We start from the raw sequence: 17,450 nt of genomic DNA, 5'->3' as shown, positions 1-17,450 counted from the left end.
CTACTTAATAAATTAGCAAATAAAGAGTGGGTTATTTAATGCTCTGCTTAAACTTGGAACAGAGGGGCAGGCAAAAATATTGGGCTTGGTTCTGCTCTCACTTACAATGGTATAACTCTACTGAAGTCAACAGGGTTCCTTTTGAACAAACATTGCCATACACAAGATCGGAATCAGGCCTCTTGTATACTATTCAGATCATCCAAATACCCCAAATTGCTGAGCCTCCTGGAAGTGCATATTCCCTTGGTTGGAACTAAGGGGTGAGGGAGAAATTGTATTTGGACACTTATGGCTTCCAACTACAAAAATGTAATGGAGAAAAAAATATTCATTTTTTTAAAAAACATAATACATTTGTAAAGTTTATTCAATTAAAATACTTTTTCTTTCTCTAAAAAAAAAATCAAAATTCTTGCTTCTCCAAAGGCAACAACAAGATCTCACACAACATGCAGTGGGTGGACAGGTAGATCATTTAGTCAACTCAGGATAAAATTAAAAAGGCTGTTTCAGAACACACACAATAGTATTCAGTTTCTTTCCAAAACCTGGAGTAACTAATTACATAGTGCAATTCTTCACATTAGAGACCAATAAAGGATGGAAACAATAAGTAATGATGGAAAAGTTCAATCTTTCTCCTTTAGTAAACACTTTAAATTAGTGCTATGGACCTGGATACTAGACAAATATTGGGATTCCTAGAGCAAGCTCTACAGCACTAAGTGAGAACACTGGTGAAATGAGTTGGGAGCTGGGGAAGAGGGCTTTTGAAACAATACTGTGTATAAAATCCCTGATCATAAATATTAAAGCTGCATCTGGTACTGATCAGCCACTTACAATGCAAATATCATTTCTGATAAGTTCTACACAGCTGGACGATAATACCTCACCTTCCACCGTTTGGACCTCATTCGGAAAAAAAAGTACATTATCATTAAAAATAAGGATGATGCTATATAAAGTACAACACATAGACTCATGTCTATGTTAGAAAATCCAATCCCTAAGAAAGACACAGATGGCTTGGTCTCTTTATGGATAACTGATTCGATTGCATTTTTACCTCTATCTTTGACAGGTCCATTATTTGCTATTAATTTATCTAAGACCTTAGATTTTGAATCCAACATATTTTGTTGATCCAGGATCTTGTCCTCTTTGTCTCCACTTGTTTTTCTTGGGTAAATTTTTGTCTTTCTCTCTCTCACATCCCCAAGTTCTATTTCATTAGCGTTAACCTGGCCTTCTGTGTATTTATATAGAATATTTTCATGGTGATAGTGATGCTTCAAGAACTGTAGCACTTGGGCCTCATTCCAACTGTGTAACCCTTTAATTTCATCATGGCACTCAGGACAGAGATCTGGAGTTGGCCATTGAACTTTAGGAAATTTTGGGTCTTCACTTGGATCACCTAAGTAAGGAAAAAGAGAAAATATAAATGGATAAAAGAATATAATCTATCCATCTGCTCATCTGAAATTGAGGAGACAATTTTCCATTTAATGCAAGTAATAAGCTTAGTTTAAGGGAACAATAAAAGTCGTACTTAAAAAGCCAGAGTCAACAGGTTTATACTAATCTAAGAATGATCAAGAATGAATTTTGAAATCAGTACAAAGCCTCCCTTGCTGAAAATGTTAATTTTCATATTCTGAGTTACTGCTTTTTTCTTGGAGAACACAAACATTAAATTATGACAGGAGAGCAGTTCACAATGCTACAGTTTTATCAATGATAAAACCCACTCGATCAATGCATTTCCAGGAGTTAATTGAAGTTATGGCTAAAAAATGAACTACTCTTCTGTGCAACAGTACTATGTAGTCCTGAAGCCTAGTTTTCAGAAAGATGCTTCAAGGCCATTCCAAGTCTTGTAAATATATTACAAGTTTCTATAGATACTGGCAACATTCCATCCTTACCCTGCTTATTTCAGAAGTGTGTTTTACTACTATAGCAAATCATTTTTAGTACTTAACAAGTCAACTGAAACATTTTAAATGTATGATAATGGTTTTTAAACTTTTAAATACAGTATATAAGCGTTTCTCTTGGACTGGGTTCAATTTTAGTGTTTCAATTTCTCATAGCAGCAGCCATCATTCTGTCTTAATTGGTGGTAGCTGTCCTCCATCACTAGTGTTGGACTTTGTCTGCTCTAGAATAATCTCCTTAAACTTCAATTGAGGTATTTAAAAACAAAAGTCCTCATCTGGTTGAAAAACTAACAGGGCTACAGTGTATATACAGCACCTCTGATTTTGATTAATACATTTATTGTTCAAAGATTTCACAGAACTATGCTAATAAACAACAGGAAATAACTATTTGTAGAATTACTAGGTGGCTTTTAGAGACAGCCCTACTCATTGTAAAGTTCCTATACTACAGATTAATCCTAAATCACAGTCCGAAAGAGAAAACAAATTTTAACAAATTTAGCACATATAATTTGGCATTATTATTTGCAATGCATGTTCAAAATTTTTACTAGAAGGGATTTTGACCAATTGTTGCATCACTCAAACCAGCATCTTAATGAACTCTCCAAGGAGGAAATATTTTTTATCTAAAATATTATATTCTATCTTGACAACACTTAGCAACCTATTGTGAAGAAAAAAAAGACTCCAATTTTTCCCTTTACCCCCTCAGACATTGCTAACATGCATTATGGGGAAATATCTAATATGTTGTGTGCTTCTCCTGCTTGGAGGCACAAGACATAATGTTTGTATTCAAAACAATATTTAAAACTTCCCATATCTTGGGAATGCAGCTTAACCAGAAAATAAACACAATGTTGCACATTTGAATGGTAAGTAATGTTACATACACTAATCCATAACAGCAGACAGGTACTAAGTGTAAATAGAAACCAATTTCTTTAGGTGCTTTTAGTTATAGGACACCTGTGCAACACAATGGATTAAATACAACCTAATATTTGGTGGTGTTTTAGTCCAATTGTTATAAAAAAAAAAAGCTCCATAGGAAAATAAATCTTGTTTGAAGAATAATTTTAGTTTATTCTATTACTGATTTATGAATAGTTTAAGCCACTCTACACAGAGGAACAGATTCTCTTCAATTATGATCTCTAAATTACATTTCTTTAGTGATTTTTTTATTCCCAGCTAGAACAAAATGAAAACAGGTTTTAATGGTGATCTAAAAATTCTGGAGAGAAAACTGTAATTATTCTCCGTCCACAGATTAGTAGCTGAGCTACATTCCTCAGTTTCAACAGGCTTTGAATTGCACTCTGGAAGGATCATCCCATCATGCAGCAGGTGGAACTTCAGAAAAACTGTTGCTTTTGAGAACAATGGAGCCTCTTCCACACACATTATTGTATCCTGAAGACCGGTGTGCCTTAAATGAAAGTTTTACTCACTCAGAAGTTATTTCTGTTGGAATTGGAAATGTGCCTTGTGATCAGTTCTAATAAACTTTGAACACCCACAGAATTAAGACCACTATTTGTTCAAATTATATTGTAGAACAGTACTATCATCATAGCCACCAGACCAAAGCTAGCTTTGGTACATGTTCCTACGTCAGATCTCCCATACCTGCAAGCCTGTCATTCACTATATTGTGCTTCTCCCACAGCCATAGAACAGCTTTGTCTAAGGTTTTCACGGACTCCATGGATTCTTTAGCCATCTCTTCAAAATGCTGTGCACAAGCCTTGCACCCAAAAAAGTGCTGAATATATTGCCGCATGATCTGTAGGACCACTTGGGGATTATCTTCAAAACCTGTAAAGAGCAATGGGTCCCTGTTAGCAGCACCTGAACAAACACAGCTTCCAACATTATTCCACCTGCACAAGCAAGATACATCGCAAACCAAAATAAAAACGAATCATGGGGGGAAAAGGGAAGGAAATGCTGCCCCCTGTTGGTTCCACACCATGATGCTAGCATTTAAAATGTAGAATGTTGGTTTTATTTTACAGCTGTTCCTTTATGAGGATATCCATCGTACAAGTGAGCTCACATAGCAACTGCACCTCAGTGAATCACAACTGAGGTAGACAGTGGACAGTGAACAGTTTTGCATAAAACAGTTCTGCTGCCTAAAAATATTGCTATTTCTACAAATAAAACCTTGTTGTAAACAAATACTAGACAGACACAGAGGTGTTAAAGATATTTGACTGTACAAAGGTGCACTGAATGCAGGATGGATAACATTATATATAGTATCAAAAGCTAATCAGTGATGTCACGTCATTTCCCCTTTCAAAGGATATTTTGCCAGTACAGAGAAGAAAGGCAATTACAAGATCTACGTGCAACATGGATGGTAAAACCTTTTTCTCAGAAGCTCAAGTCACAGAATAAGATTTGACACTGTGAAGCCAGCTGTAGTTTCTTTATATAGCAAGTGATTTTTTACAAAAATAGAGTATACTCCAAGACCTCTTTCAATGACTGAACATACACACATAATGTCAATTCAATATTAAATCTGTGCTCAGATACTATAATGATGGGTGACCTCATTTAAAAAAAACCTCAAACAGCAAAACCCCTCTAAGAGGTAACAATGTCTCAGTAGCCCCAATCTGCCTCTCACCTTTCATTAATATTCTTCGTAAGTTTGAGGAACACAAATATCCCATTCTCACTACATATATGTATATTTAATACAGTGACTTTACTTAACACTTATAAAAAAAGAATTTTGGAATGATTTTCTGATAAAATCATGACTATTGCTTCATAGTGTTTACATGTCCATGCTGAAGATACATGAGTGCATTATTATGGAGAGAAGAAAAACTGCTAAGACCTCTGCAAATGAAGAGCCTTATCCTGCTGTTGTGACTGCACGCACTGTTACTTCTACAAGTAGTCCTTATTCAAGTCCATGGGCCGTAGTCAGCAACAGAGTGGTCTTACTGTACTTCTCAAAGATTTAATTGCAGAGCAGTGTAGAGATGTCTGACTAGTATACTTAACTTCTCCTGTAAAACACACTGTAGTATATTTACTAGTATACTATGAATTATCATAAATAATTGATGTAAAACCTTTGTCAAATGTAGTATATTTGTGATGTAGCATCCTGGATTGAATTGACTGAATTAGCAACTACTGTAGCTGAACAAAAATTCAACAATCTGTAATGGGATGAGATACAGTAAGGTTCTACCATAATTGATTACAGTATTTAATTGAACATATCTTCCTAATGGCATATACAAAATTTAATTTTATTTACTATTGTTAAATATTTGAAGTACTTTTTAATTTCAAAACAGTTCTGTAGTGCATCTATAACCTCCTGCACTGTTCCCTGGAAAAACTGTTAGCACAAGCTATTAAAAATATTAACTGTTTATGTACTCCAGAAACATATGTACAAGGGTCTATTCATAAAACACATGTAGGCAACAAAAACAGCAGCATTATGCTGTAAACATGAAAGCTCAAAACATAAAAAGAAATGATTTGAAACCAAAGAGAAGTAACAAATGGTGAACAATCTCTACTCAGACATTCAATATCTGTGATTGAATAGACATGTATAAATAAACAAACAACTGAGATTAAAGCAGATTAAATGCGAGTATTAAAAGAACTGCTGAAAAATAATTTTAGAAAGCCAACATGAATTTCAGGCAAAACAAAACTATTACTAAGCAACAGTATTTTAAAGATTGATCTTTTAATTTTTTAAAGCAAACGCAGTTTATACTATTCTTCAGATTATTGGCAAACTCAGCCCCTTTACATAGGAGCAAAGAATCACATGCAGATTTAACCATATCCATTAATTCTTAAAATTCTACTTCCTTGAAATCTCAAGCATCACAATGTTCATCTTTTGACGGTTTCTTGTGATTTTATGGATTTACAGATTCTTGAGAAAATTTGGATGTTCTCAATAAAACAAAATACAGGAACACATCCTGCAAAACCTTACACATGTAATATTTACTTATGCAAATAGCCCCATCATCTCAACGGGACTGCTCCGATGACTAAGGATTGCAGGATTGATTCTTGCAATGATTTTAAGCACTAAGATTCCACTAGATTCCTTTACACCAATCTTGGTTGCAGGATCAGACCACACAGCTCAACATTTTAACAATGTGTCTGCAAATATATATTGAAGGAAACAATATGTTAAGAAAACTAGAGCAATTCAACTTAGCTATCATACTCTCTACAAGTAACTAGAACTACCAAGAAAATACTGATGCTTTTAAAAAATAAAAAAATCCAAACGCAAAATGGCTCATAGTTTGTTTTTTTTTTTATCAGCCGAAGATGGATCTTCTATTAACATCTGCCATGTATCATCGTGTAATCCTTCTTTTCTATTTCCTCCCAAACTACTGCAATTCAGGGTAACCCTAATCTTTAAAGTGGACAAGAATCATAAACCCTACCTGTAGTGGGAAGGATTAGGGAATGCATCATGCTTTTTAGTAGATGGGATTAAACAAGCAATAAGGAGAGGAAAACCTCCCAAGACATAATCCGACAGTCTCAGAGTGACCCAATTCTTTCGCCATAAGAAGTGATCATCAAATTCTGCCCTCATTTAAATTGATAGTTAAGCGTACTGTACTGAAGATTTTCAGGTTCTAGAGTATACTTTAAATTTCTGCCTCCTTGAAAACACACTTGCAATATGGGAGCAATTAAGATTCCATTTTGTGTAGTTAAATTATGGAGAACAAAAAAACCAAACATACTGCTAAATTACAGCATTTTTGTGACAAGTGGAATGAGTGAATGAAGACCACCGGGAGGTGTAACTTATACCGGCTGTCAGTGCAGTGCCATCCAATGTGCCTCTCTAGGGTGTGCTCTTCAATAGGCACTATTGGTGTTAACTTCTAACACCAATCTAAGGGATTCAACCTGTCTTTCCACAAGTATAAATGTACAAGTACTGCCAGTTAGATGCTGAACTACCTAATTTGTAGATGGAGTCCAGCTAAGACAATTAAGCAATCTTAATTGTATCTGCAAATAATGCTGCACAAACATTTGTGCCTATAATTTGGGAGTTCAACCACAGAGCCTTTTTTTTTTTTATTATTATTTTATTAAAACTGGCCTGTTACAAACGGCAACTGGAAAAAATTAAAACCAGATTCTGACATTGGCCACGTGGTGACATTCTTCCTGGAATTTTATCTTTCAAGGACATTTCTTGCCTGAAAATTGTTTTTGTTACTCCAATCCACCCATCTGGATACAGGGTTATTCCACACAGGCTTCCTATAGCCTGGCTCTGCCTAGATTAGTTGTCCATTCTGTTTTACAAAGTCTCTCTCAAACAGGTATATCAGCAAAAGGTACAAACCTCCATATTCTCAATCACTAAATAGTCCCTCCTGACTGATGGAAACCGGATTCTTAACATACAGAGCATTTGGGGCCATAGTTAAGGGAAATGAATTGCCTCAATTTTAATTGTAATTGGTAGTTTCCAACCTCAGATTAATCTTGCTCTATTCCTGAAGAGGTGGTTTGAAAGGTATTCCACAATTTATCCATTTGCTATAACATTTCCAGAACTCTTCCATTACATTGCTTTGACATTATAATCAGCAAGTATTTTAAAAATACAACAGAGCAAGAATAAAAACAAATTGTCCTATCAAATACAAAAATGATTTAGAAAATTTCGTTTTAGCATCAGTAATTCAGTCTTCTAACCATGATGGAAATAAAATGTGCATCTGACAAACAAGCTTCTTAAATGTGAATCAATACCAAATTTTCCTACCCCCCTGTGGTTGTAAAAGACAAGTAATTATTTGGTATGTCTGCTATTAAACAAGAAATGTTGCTTATGGACACAAACTTTCCTGGTGGACCTACAATATGAAAATGAAATAGAAATAATTATTCAGTCCTGTGATTTAGTATCTATAAAATTACATGAATTGGTTCATGACCAATTATTTTGCTTTATAAACTAGTTTAGCTGCACTACTAATTTACATTTTTTTTTAAATACTGGATATGATCTATCCTAACAAATAGATTTGCATACCCCCTCCCACTCCATTGGGAGAAACATCAGTTCAGTGTTTCAAAGACATTCCAACTCATCCATATTTCATTACTCCCCCCCATCTTCAAGGCCATGTACCTAACTAAACCACTCTTGCAGGGAAGAAGGGAGGGCTGTTGCTCCTTTCAGAGCCCATAAAAACAGTTCAAGTCAACCAGAAGGGTTGAAACAAAGCAGATATGCCCTGACCCCTACTGCTCCAGAATTGAAACACTGAGCCTTGGATGTCAACGTCCTCCATAGAACTGGAGTGCATCTTTTATTAAAGCATGTGCGTGCATGCGTGTGTGTGTGATCTCTGAGCAGAGATTTATCAAATCTAGTATTTGTTATGCTAATTTATGCACAGCTAGATTGCCTCATCAAGATCTCCCCTCCTTTAGTTCTCCTGCATAACTGCTGCTTACCTGTGTTGATTAAGGCTTTTGGTCGAACTGCAGCTTGAACAGTTAAGGTGTGGAACAACTTCCAGAGCGAACACGTATAACCTCTCAGCTCTGGTCTGCTCCCCTGACAGCTGACCCACTGAATGTGGTTAGTGAGAAATATTCCAGAAATCTGAAAAGAAAATATTCTTTCAAATGTGTCCAGTCTGGGACCACATTACTTGAAAATGACACTTCCCTATTGAACTTATCACGTCTGTTAATTGCTCCTGAACGTACGAGATAGGTCAGGTATGTGTGCACCTCTTTTTGTTGTTTTTACCTGGTAATTTCAATAAGTCAATTAAAAGAAACAGACCTTTATGCACTTTAGGCAGAAAAGGGCCTAAGACAAGCAAGCCCATACAGCCAAACATGTACAATGCTGATATTACAGGTTGATGTTTGGACATTCTTTGAACGGAGTATTATCTTCTGGTTAAATATAAGGTACGTCTACCTTTACAGTGGTGTGTGGAGTACAGACATTGCATGACCAGCTAGCACAGGAATCAACAGCAGTGTTGATGATGAACACAGCTTAGGTGAGTCGACTAAATGTCCTAAATGCCTGAACCCCTAGGTTCCATGCCTTACATTGCTCTCTCCATTCCCAAGCCATGCCTCCAATGTCTACTTTGCTATTTTTAGTCGTGTAGTTTCCTGTTGCTGGAGCATTTCCCCACCACAGTGAAAGGCTCTGGCCAGGGGGAGGGAGCAGGGAAAGGCTTTGGCTGGCTTTTGGCTTTTAGCCTCGTGGCTAAAGCCTTTCGTCGCTTTCTCCCCATGCAGGAGTCTTCCACAGCCAAGTGCAGCTACACACTGCAGTGACAAGTGTGGACACAGCCTGCCTTTCATTATGGTAGACACATAGTCTACACTGACATAGCCTTAGTTAATGCATTCTCCCAGGTAGCACCTTCCAAAAAAAAAAAGGCAGTTTAATGAAATGCTCAGTTCAGATCAGAATGGCCCAAACCTGCAAGATGAAGTTCTCAATTCCCACTGAAATGAAAGGGAACTGAGGGTATCCAGTGCTCCACAGACACTCAGCACATTCCAGGATCAGCCTCCAAATTTATTAGTTAACACTACTATTAATGACAGTAGATCCTAATTTAAAATAAAGAGGATCCATTTGTGAAAAAGTGTATTAAGTTGAAGCTATTAAATTCACGTTTAAAGGAACGTAGAGTTTAAGTAGTCTGAGCTATTCTCATGTATTAGTAAATTTTTTTTGTGTAAGCCTTAAAGCAGGACATAATACTTTTCTCTTAAACACTATAAATTAGTATGATGGAAAATATAAGACATCCTAATTTGTAAGATTCTTTATAAAAACATTACATGAAGAATTTTTTTTTTTAATTCTCCTCAACACTTGTTCTAGGTCAGTACATTAATAAGTTTCTGAAAAGTCTTCAGGGTTAATGTAAAATCACAATGGCTGACTTTGCCAGCTTTTAAACTCTGGCCTTCAGGACAAATCACAGTGCTGACAATAACTGGTCCAATTCAAAGTCCTAAAAATCCCATTCATCAGAGGAGAAGGAAATAAAGAGGGAGGTGTGTCTCAACATACAATAAATGTGTGAAATTGATTTGCGCTGAACAGTCTCATCCTGCCCTTCTCTGCCAGAAAGGCGATGTTCATATTTTGTGTGTGCGTCTTTCTTTTAAAGGATATTGAGCAAACATTTTCATCAGAGACACTGAATTATCTGAGCGTGGCAAAGGAAAGATCTGTAACATCAGTAACTGCACATTCATACACAGAGGGCTGTGCTATGCTGCACTGTACTTAATTTCTCTCATTTAAGTTCCTTTGTAGGGATTTTTTTTTCTGGTTAATGAATTCACTTTATTTCCATTTTAACCTTCTTATAACTGCATTATGCCCAAGGGAGGCATCAGTAAGCGGTGTCTTGGATTTATACAGAACCTTATCCTTTACTAATGCTGTATTTTATGCTGGAAACTCGTAACAGCTTACCCGCATTTTGTTGTTGACCAGATCTAGGATAGCATCATAAGGGATTTTGTCTAATGGAAGGCTCACCAGCCACTCTTGCAAGGTCTCTAACAACTTCACCACAGGCTGACGGCCAGGAAATAACTAATAGAAATAAGAAAGTACCCATAGACTTTTAAAGCACTCATTACAGTGAGACCAATTCATATTTTAAAATGTTTTTACTTCTTACAAGCTTTATTTAAACTTGCCATACTAGATTTTTTGTTACACACAATTGGAATTAATCACTTATATTTTTCAGTAAATAATCATTTTGCATTAATTTAACATCTGTACACATACATTGTTAACCACTGAAATGAAGCTGGTATTTTACAGCACACAGAAATACAATACAGCAGTTTAGGACAGAACATGAAAAAAATTGTATCCAAACTGCAGAATACACCTCAAGATGGAATTCTGGCAGGCACTTCCAGACGACTTTTAATGTTCATGATCTCGTTTTCACACCTCTCCTGAATGATACCAACCCCTAATACAAATAAATAATAATAATGCCAGAGTATTGGTTCAATACTGACTCCAGTGGAAGAGCGTCACAATGCTTCCTACAAAAGCTAGGCCTTCCATGGAGATTTCCCATCAAACTTTTGACTCAATCTGACCCTACTTTATTTGAGATGTAATGTCACTTCTAAAATTGGAAGTGCATTGTAATTTGTAAGTCTACTTTCATGTTATTACAGTTCGGGGAGTTTTAATTTCCAAAAGCTTTTCAGTTCTCTGTTGGGAACTGATCTTAAAAAACAAAACAAAACAAAAAAAAAACCCACAGCTCTGGACAACGATGCATGAACTTGTAAACTGCTCTGACTATACTGCATACAGCATCAAAGACCTCAACCCAATCTTTGGATTTGGGGTTCCTATAAACTACCATAATAGGAGTAAACTGTACACAACTGAAATACTGATAGTGTATTTGATAGATATAACTTTAAGTGCATAGATATAATACCTTCCCAAAGTAATGCTGACCAGTGCAAATGAAAGAAAGGGCTACTGCAAGTTGCACAAATAGCCAAGAAACAACAACAATGAAAATCTCTGAGCAGGAGATGGGACCACAGACTTTAGTGACGTAGCAGCACTGTAAATGCTCTTCTTCAGAAATGAGGCTGGTGTACAAAGTCCTGAAATCAAGGTTCACACCGATGTTTTTATTAACTGATCACAAAATATTTAGTTTAAAAAGGAGTTAGGTTCTTAAAAACAAAACCTCAAATAAACTAAATTATGGCATCAATGCAGTATGCTACATTTTCTGAAGTCCTTTGGTGTAAAGAACCATACAGGAAAGAAATCAGAATTGTGACTAAAATGTGAAATATTAGAAGAGAAACGTTTTTAAAAAAGTGTTAAAAAAATACAAAATAAAGAACCCTTCTGCTGCCTAGAAGGGAGCATTCCCCATTTATTCACTAATAGCCAGGAAAATAAATTACATTAGCTGGCCAGGATCCATCAGGAAGAAAAGAGGCTGTTTTAGGGATAATATGATGGACAGATTAGCACTACACTTTCTTAAAGGAAATGAGGCCAGCTAGAGATTTCTGATCTCTGACTGTCATGGGGGTAAGAACCTGTCTGACTGATTTTCACATAATGCCAGATACTTGGAAATGTTATATAAATCTTATTGTCCCTCTAAACAGCCATTTATTTGCTTTGGTTACAAACAAATACAATCTGTTAATTACTTGATAGTGAAATATGGAGAGACACTGCAGCTCATGTTTAACTGGGGGGTCACTTTTAACAATTAAAATATTAGAATTTTTCTAAGTCACATTTTCTTTATGTCAGACTCACTTTAAAAATATCTAAACTTTAGGACAAATAAGTCAAAACAAAGCACCAACTAAACTCCCATCATCGTCAGAGTATCTGAGCACCTCAAACATTAAAGGGTTTATCCTCACAACACCCCTGAGGTGACACTATTTAGAATCTTTGAAATACGGTGCTCATCAATCAGCTGTATCGTTAGAAGTCCAACCTAATTTTTTAAACACTGTATGTGGTCACGTAGGCACAAGTTACTTTAACAAAGTCCTAGAATCCTCTGTGTGTGGGGGGGGGGGGAAGAGGGGGAATAATCTACGCTCAGTTACGATCACTATCTATCCAGAAAAATCTGAGCAACCATCCCAATTTTCACAGGTCTGGGACAACCAGAATCCTTATTTCATTCTGAGCCATGCAATGCAACAAAGCGCATTTTAATCCTTCAGGTTTATCCACAGAAGCATAACAGAATTTCTATATCTAAGATACTGCAGAAACCAAAACTTGTACATTTTTAAGGGCACTCTGAAAGACATTTTCAGAAGCATAAAATATTCTGTCAAATAATAAATTTCACATTATATTTGTAAGAGTCAAGTGAATGTAATCAAAGACTAGAAGTGTATACCTTGGAAATGACTGTAACAAAATCCTTGAAGGTCTTTAGCTCAGCTCCCTCAAGCGTCTTGTGAGTGGCAAGTTCTACCCTGAGTAGGTAATGCAATCCTGATTCAAGGTCAGCCATGTACAGCTTAGCTCTAAAACACACACACACACACACATACATATATATATATATATATATATAAAAAATGTTAAAAATTGAGGCAGCTTTCTTTCACTCATTTTCTCACCAGTCATTAAGGTAAAACTGATATGTAGTGGGCACTATTCAAACCTCATAATCTGCAATTCCACAGTGATTGCAGTATCTCCTATTCCAAAGGCAGGAATATACAGTGCAGTGTGTAGTACCGTGAATTTCAAGTTTAATGGCTTCCATAGTACTCTAATTTTAGAACAGCAATTTTATGCCACTAGTTCAGAGACTAGACAAATGAAGCACAACTGCATAAAAAATTATCTTGTGTTTGAGTAAGAACTTTCTACCTCCCAGCCCAATTTCTCCCTCTAGAGAAATCGTAACCCTGAGATTGTCAGCAAGCAAATTGCTGGTGTCACAACTTGTGACTTCTCTACAGAGTTAAATATAAAGTAGAGAACAACAGGCTGTGAGGGGAAAAGCCTTTTATTTAACAGAAGTATCTTTGATGTGGAACAATGCCAAGGAAACTGACAACAACAAAAATGAAAATAACCCCATATTAAGAAAGATGGAATTTAGAAATTCTCCCCAAATGCAGCAGTCCCACTAGAGAGACCTTGTACACCGTAGCGTATTTAAGAGTCAGTCAATTACAGAAGGTCTTGTGACAGTCAGTCACCCACTGATGGATATGGATAAAGCACACATTTGAGGTGAATGAGACCTTATCACCTCCCTTTCTCAGGGCAGCAACTATCATGGAAAATATTTTTATATTTATACCACCACCACCCACAGACTAGCAAATGAACAAAATATAAACAACTTAAGAGTTTGTATCCTTCAGTGCTTTTAGATTACAAGCCCAAGTTAGTACAAAATACAGCAACACAGCAGAACAAACAGAATTGGATACAGACCTGACAGCCTAATGTTTCAAAAAATTCCTGAGGACCTTTATGTCTTATAACCCACATGATTAAACAGTAGATTTAAGAGAGCTGATCAAATCAGAAAAACAGCTTATTCTGACAACAATGGTTGCAGAATGAGAACAGTACACTTAAAAACACATGAAAAGCTGCAGTGGAGAACTGGGAAACTTCTGATTTATTTTCATGAATAGACGTGTGAGACTCAGTTTCCCCTCTCCCCTTGTATTGTTCTGCCATGTGTGTAGGGGTTAATTTCTTTTTTGAGACAAGGGAGTGACTGTGTGGAAGTCACCCAAGCATGAATGAATAATCAGGAACTAAAATTACTGGGGAATAATTAATGTGAATCCCTAGGCAGGTAAACAAGTCTGGAAAGGCACCACACATGAAGAAAATGGACTATCCTGCTTTGAACTGGTTGAAAGAAGTTATCAAACAAAGAATTGCCAAGCCTGCTACAGGAAGGAGGTCACTCTCACTGGACTCAAGAACTGACAAAAAGCTATGACAGGAAGGACACAGCCCGCAGAAAGAGTTTGAAAACTACCAGCATCTGCATGTTGAAGACGGGTGATACCTGGTAAGGGAGGCAGGCATATAAGCTGTTTATTATTTTCAAGATACGTTTTCTCTATAATGTTTTTGGTTCCAAATAAATACTTTGATTTATGAAGGCTGGCTGGAAATTGATTAACCCTGTCATAGCCCCTGAGAGAGCGCACGATGTCAGGTGCTGAACTAAACTCAGACCTGCTAAGGTGATTGAAGTGAATTGCAGGAGGGATTTTAGCCTAAATCCCCTGTCTGGAAGGGGAGGAATGTTGGCTCCCCCAAGAAAGGGGATGGCTAGAGACCTGAGTCGCATCCCCTCATGGAGGCCATGAAGAGGTTAGAGATACAGGTATCTCAGGAACTGTGACAGCTGCATTCTTAATAATACAGACTACAGACATATTCCGAGTGGCCAAGTGTCACCTCTTTAGTAAACAATGTATTCACTTAAGAACAGTTATAAAAAATTTATCTATTAGTAGGTCTGCTGACTTGTCAGTATTAAATCATCAAGCACACAAACAATCTAGCTGGGAGATACTTATATAGTGATCTTTTATAAAAAAAATTGTATTGTACAAGCACTAAGATTGATAGTATCTTATTAACATGAATGATTCTCATTAGCTACAAAAATCAGTTATCAAAACACAATATTCTATATAAACTGTTAAAAGCAAACAACATAGCCATCTGTCAAAAAACAAAACAGGGCTGACACTTTAATAGTAACCGTAACAAAAAATGAAAATAAGTATAAAATGGAAGCACTCAGTCCTATCTCTTTTCCAGCTAAAGATGCTGAAGGATTATCTCACTGCAAAGCTCCTGTATCCTTCTCTCAAACACTCAGAGGGTGAACATAAACCTAAGTGGATTTGGTCTGATAAACATCTTTTCTGGTGACTTTAGGGTTCTCTAATGTATATGCATTTACCTAACACTTTCTAGTGTGTCTTGACTCACCATTATACAAACAAATACTGGGTTCGCTGTTTTCTGTGGGTTTGCCAAAAACTTGTTAAAATTTTTAAATACTGACTTTATTTTTCTCTGGGATATTGATTTACAATCTAAAGTTTTCCAATAAAAAATAAACTAGTGAACCCTACATTTCAGATACTGGTTTGATCCTCAATCCTGCTCACACTCTGACACCAATGGAAGCAGAACCGAGATATGGATTTTTTTTTTTTTTTTAAAAGTAAAACGTGTTTAAAATAAAAACAATCTCTAATAGAACTTTCTTCCAGAGAAATGCAGACATTTGCTCCAAATGCATATTGAAAATATTGCTTGAAGCTTCTTTAAAATCCCTAAAACATCAGTCATAATTGCAAGAAAGGTACATTCACTAACCAGAGTATTACATCTTTGCTGCTAGGGCTGAATTAATTTACCATTGTATCTAGTATATTGTGAAAAGGATCCTGCTGAAGAAACAAATGAAAGCAATGCTGTACAACGTGATCTGCAAGACATTTCAGTGCTTGGATCCCTTTAATAGACACACACAATCCCTTTGTTCTGCTCAGCAAGTCACTGTGTGGTAGTTCACCTATTCAATTCCGGGTGTATCCTTTGAGTAGTTATGGAATCAAATAAAGCTTTCAGCTACAGTAAGATGTTAAAATAAATTATTTTATAGTTTCCCACTTGGCAATAACAACTGCGGATTTAAACTACCAACCACTAAACTGAAGCTCAACAGTATCACTTACTTATCAAATTCCTTCCATGCCTTGATTTCTGTGCCCTCCTGTTTATTTTGCTTTTTTGGTAGAGGAAGTTGTGAAACAAGTTTTCTTCTCACACCAGGAAGTGATTTTAAATAGGAAGAAAAGAAAGACCGAAGAGGCTTCAAACTGCATATGAAAGGACAGTGTAAGGGTTAAAAATCAGCTCAAGCTAATTGACTGACAGGAACAGTTTAATATATCTGAAATACGAGATTTGGTTTTCTTTACTCTGTTTTACAAATTTGGTAAAAGGCAGCAAGTATGCAAATTTTAGAAGCAGCAGCAGCAAAAATAATTAGGACCAGTGGCTTGCAATACCATTCAAGCTAACAGCAACATCCCCATTTTCATAAAAACTTCAGGTCATATTTGTACGTCTTATTGGTTCACTTTCACTGAATCCAACCGGTGATTTGACTGAGTAGGATGTGTGCGATTTGGTACTTAATATTTTTATTTCAGATTTGTCCCAAACCATACATATTCTCCTCACAGGCATCACAGTTTCCACTGAATGCATCCGATGAAGTGAGCTGTAGCTCACAAAACCTTATGCTCAGATAAATTTGTTAGTCTTTAAGGTTCCACAAGTACTCCTTTTATTTTTGCGAATACAGACTAACATGGCTGCTACTCTGAAACCAGTAATGAGTCAGTGATACTGACTGGTGGCAGTGGAAGACATGACTAATGCAGAATCTCTTCCCAAAAACCTCAATGATATTCTATTTATCAACATCACTAAACTATCAGCATGTCACTAACTACTGCTTAACAGCTTATATTTTCTGAACGCTTTGCACTGACACCATCAGCCTGGAATTTCTATTTCACAGATGGAGTATTCTTCTTTAGCGCTCATTTTACAAGCAAGTTTGTGAGCAGTCTAAACTCACCACTGCAATGAAGTTATAACTAAGCACTATAGCATTTTGTTTTTTCTCCAAGATGAGGGAGAAATCTATTTTTTGTTCTCTTAGTTCATTTCAGTGTATTGTAAACTCCTACAGAGAGTCAGCAGTATAAGATTATTAAATATGAACAGGTTATTTTTCATACGCAATGGAATAGCTGTCAAGATCTGAGATAGTCTCTTCAAATATGAAGAGTCTGAATATTAAACATCAGTAAAATGCACTG

At 36.3% G+C, this 17,450-nt stretch overlaps 1 protein-coding gene across 2 annotated transcripts in view; it reads right to left on the bottom strand.

The window, feature by feature from the left end:
• Positions 1-352: 352 nt before the first annotated feature.
• Positions 353-17,450, bottom strand: part of QSOX2 (quiescin sulfhydryl oxidase 2) — a 35,508-nt gene continuing 18,410 nt past the window's right edge. For both annotated transcript variants that reach the window (XM_038374955.2, XM_038374954.2), the window contains exons 7-12: positions 16,293-16,436; positions 12,947-13,076; positions 10,486-10,608; positions 8,475-8,625; positions 3,588-3,776; positions 353-1,423 (exon numbers count right to left, since the gene is read on the bottom strand). In XM_038374955.2, the coding sequence (XP_038230883.1) occupies positions 873-1,423; positions 3,588-3,776; positions 8,475-8,625; positions 10,486-10,608; positions 12,947-13,076; positions 16,293-16,436 (1,288 nt within the window). In that variant the 3' untranslated portion in view covers positions 353-872. The remainder of the gene's footprint in view (positions 1,424-3,587; positions 3,777-8,474; positions 8,626-10,485; positions 10,609-12,946; positions 13,077-16,292; positions 16,437-17,450) is intronic.

The sequence above is a fragment of the Dermochelys coriacea genome, chromosome 16 (genome assembly GCF_009764565.3).
Source record: "Dermochelys coriacea isolate rDerCor1 chromosome 16, rDerCor1.pri.v4, whole genome shotgun sequence".
Classification (NCBI taxonomy): domain Eukaryota; kingdom Metazoa; phylum Chordata; order Testudines; family Dermochelyidae; genus Dermochelys; species Dermochelys coriacea.
Note: the sequence above shows the minus strand (reverse complement) of the source record. Positions and strands in the feature narration are given on the sequence as shown.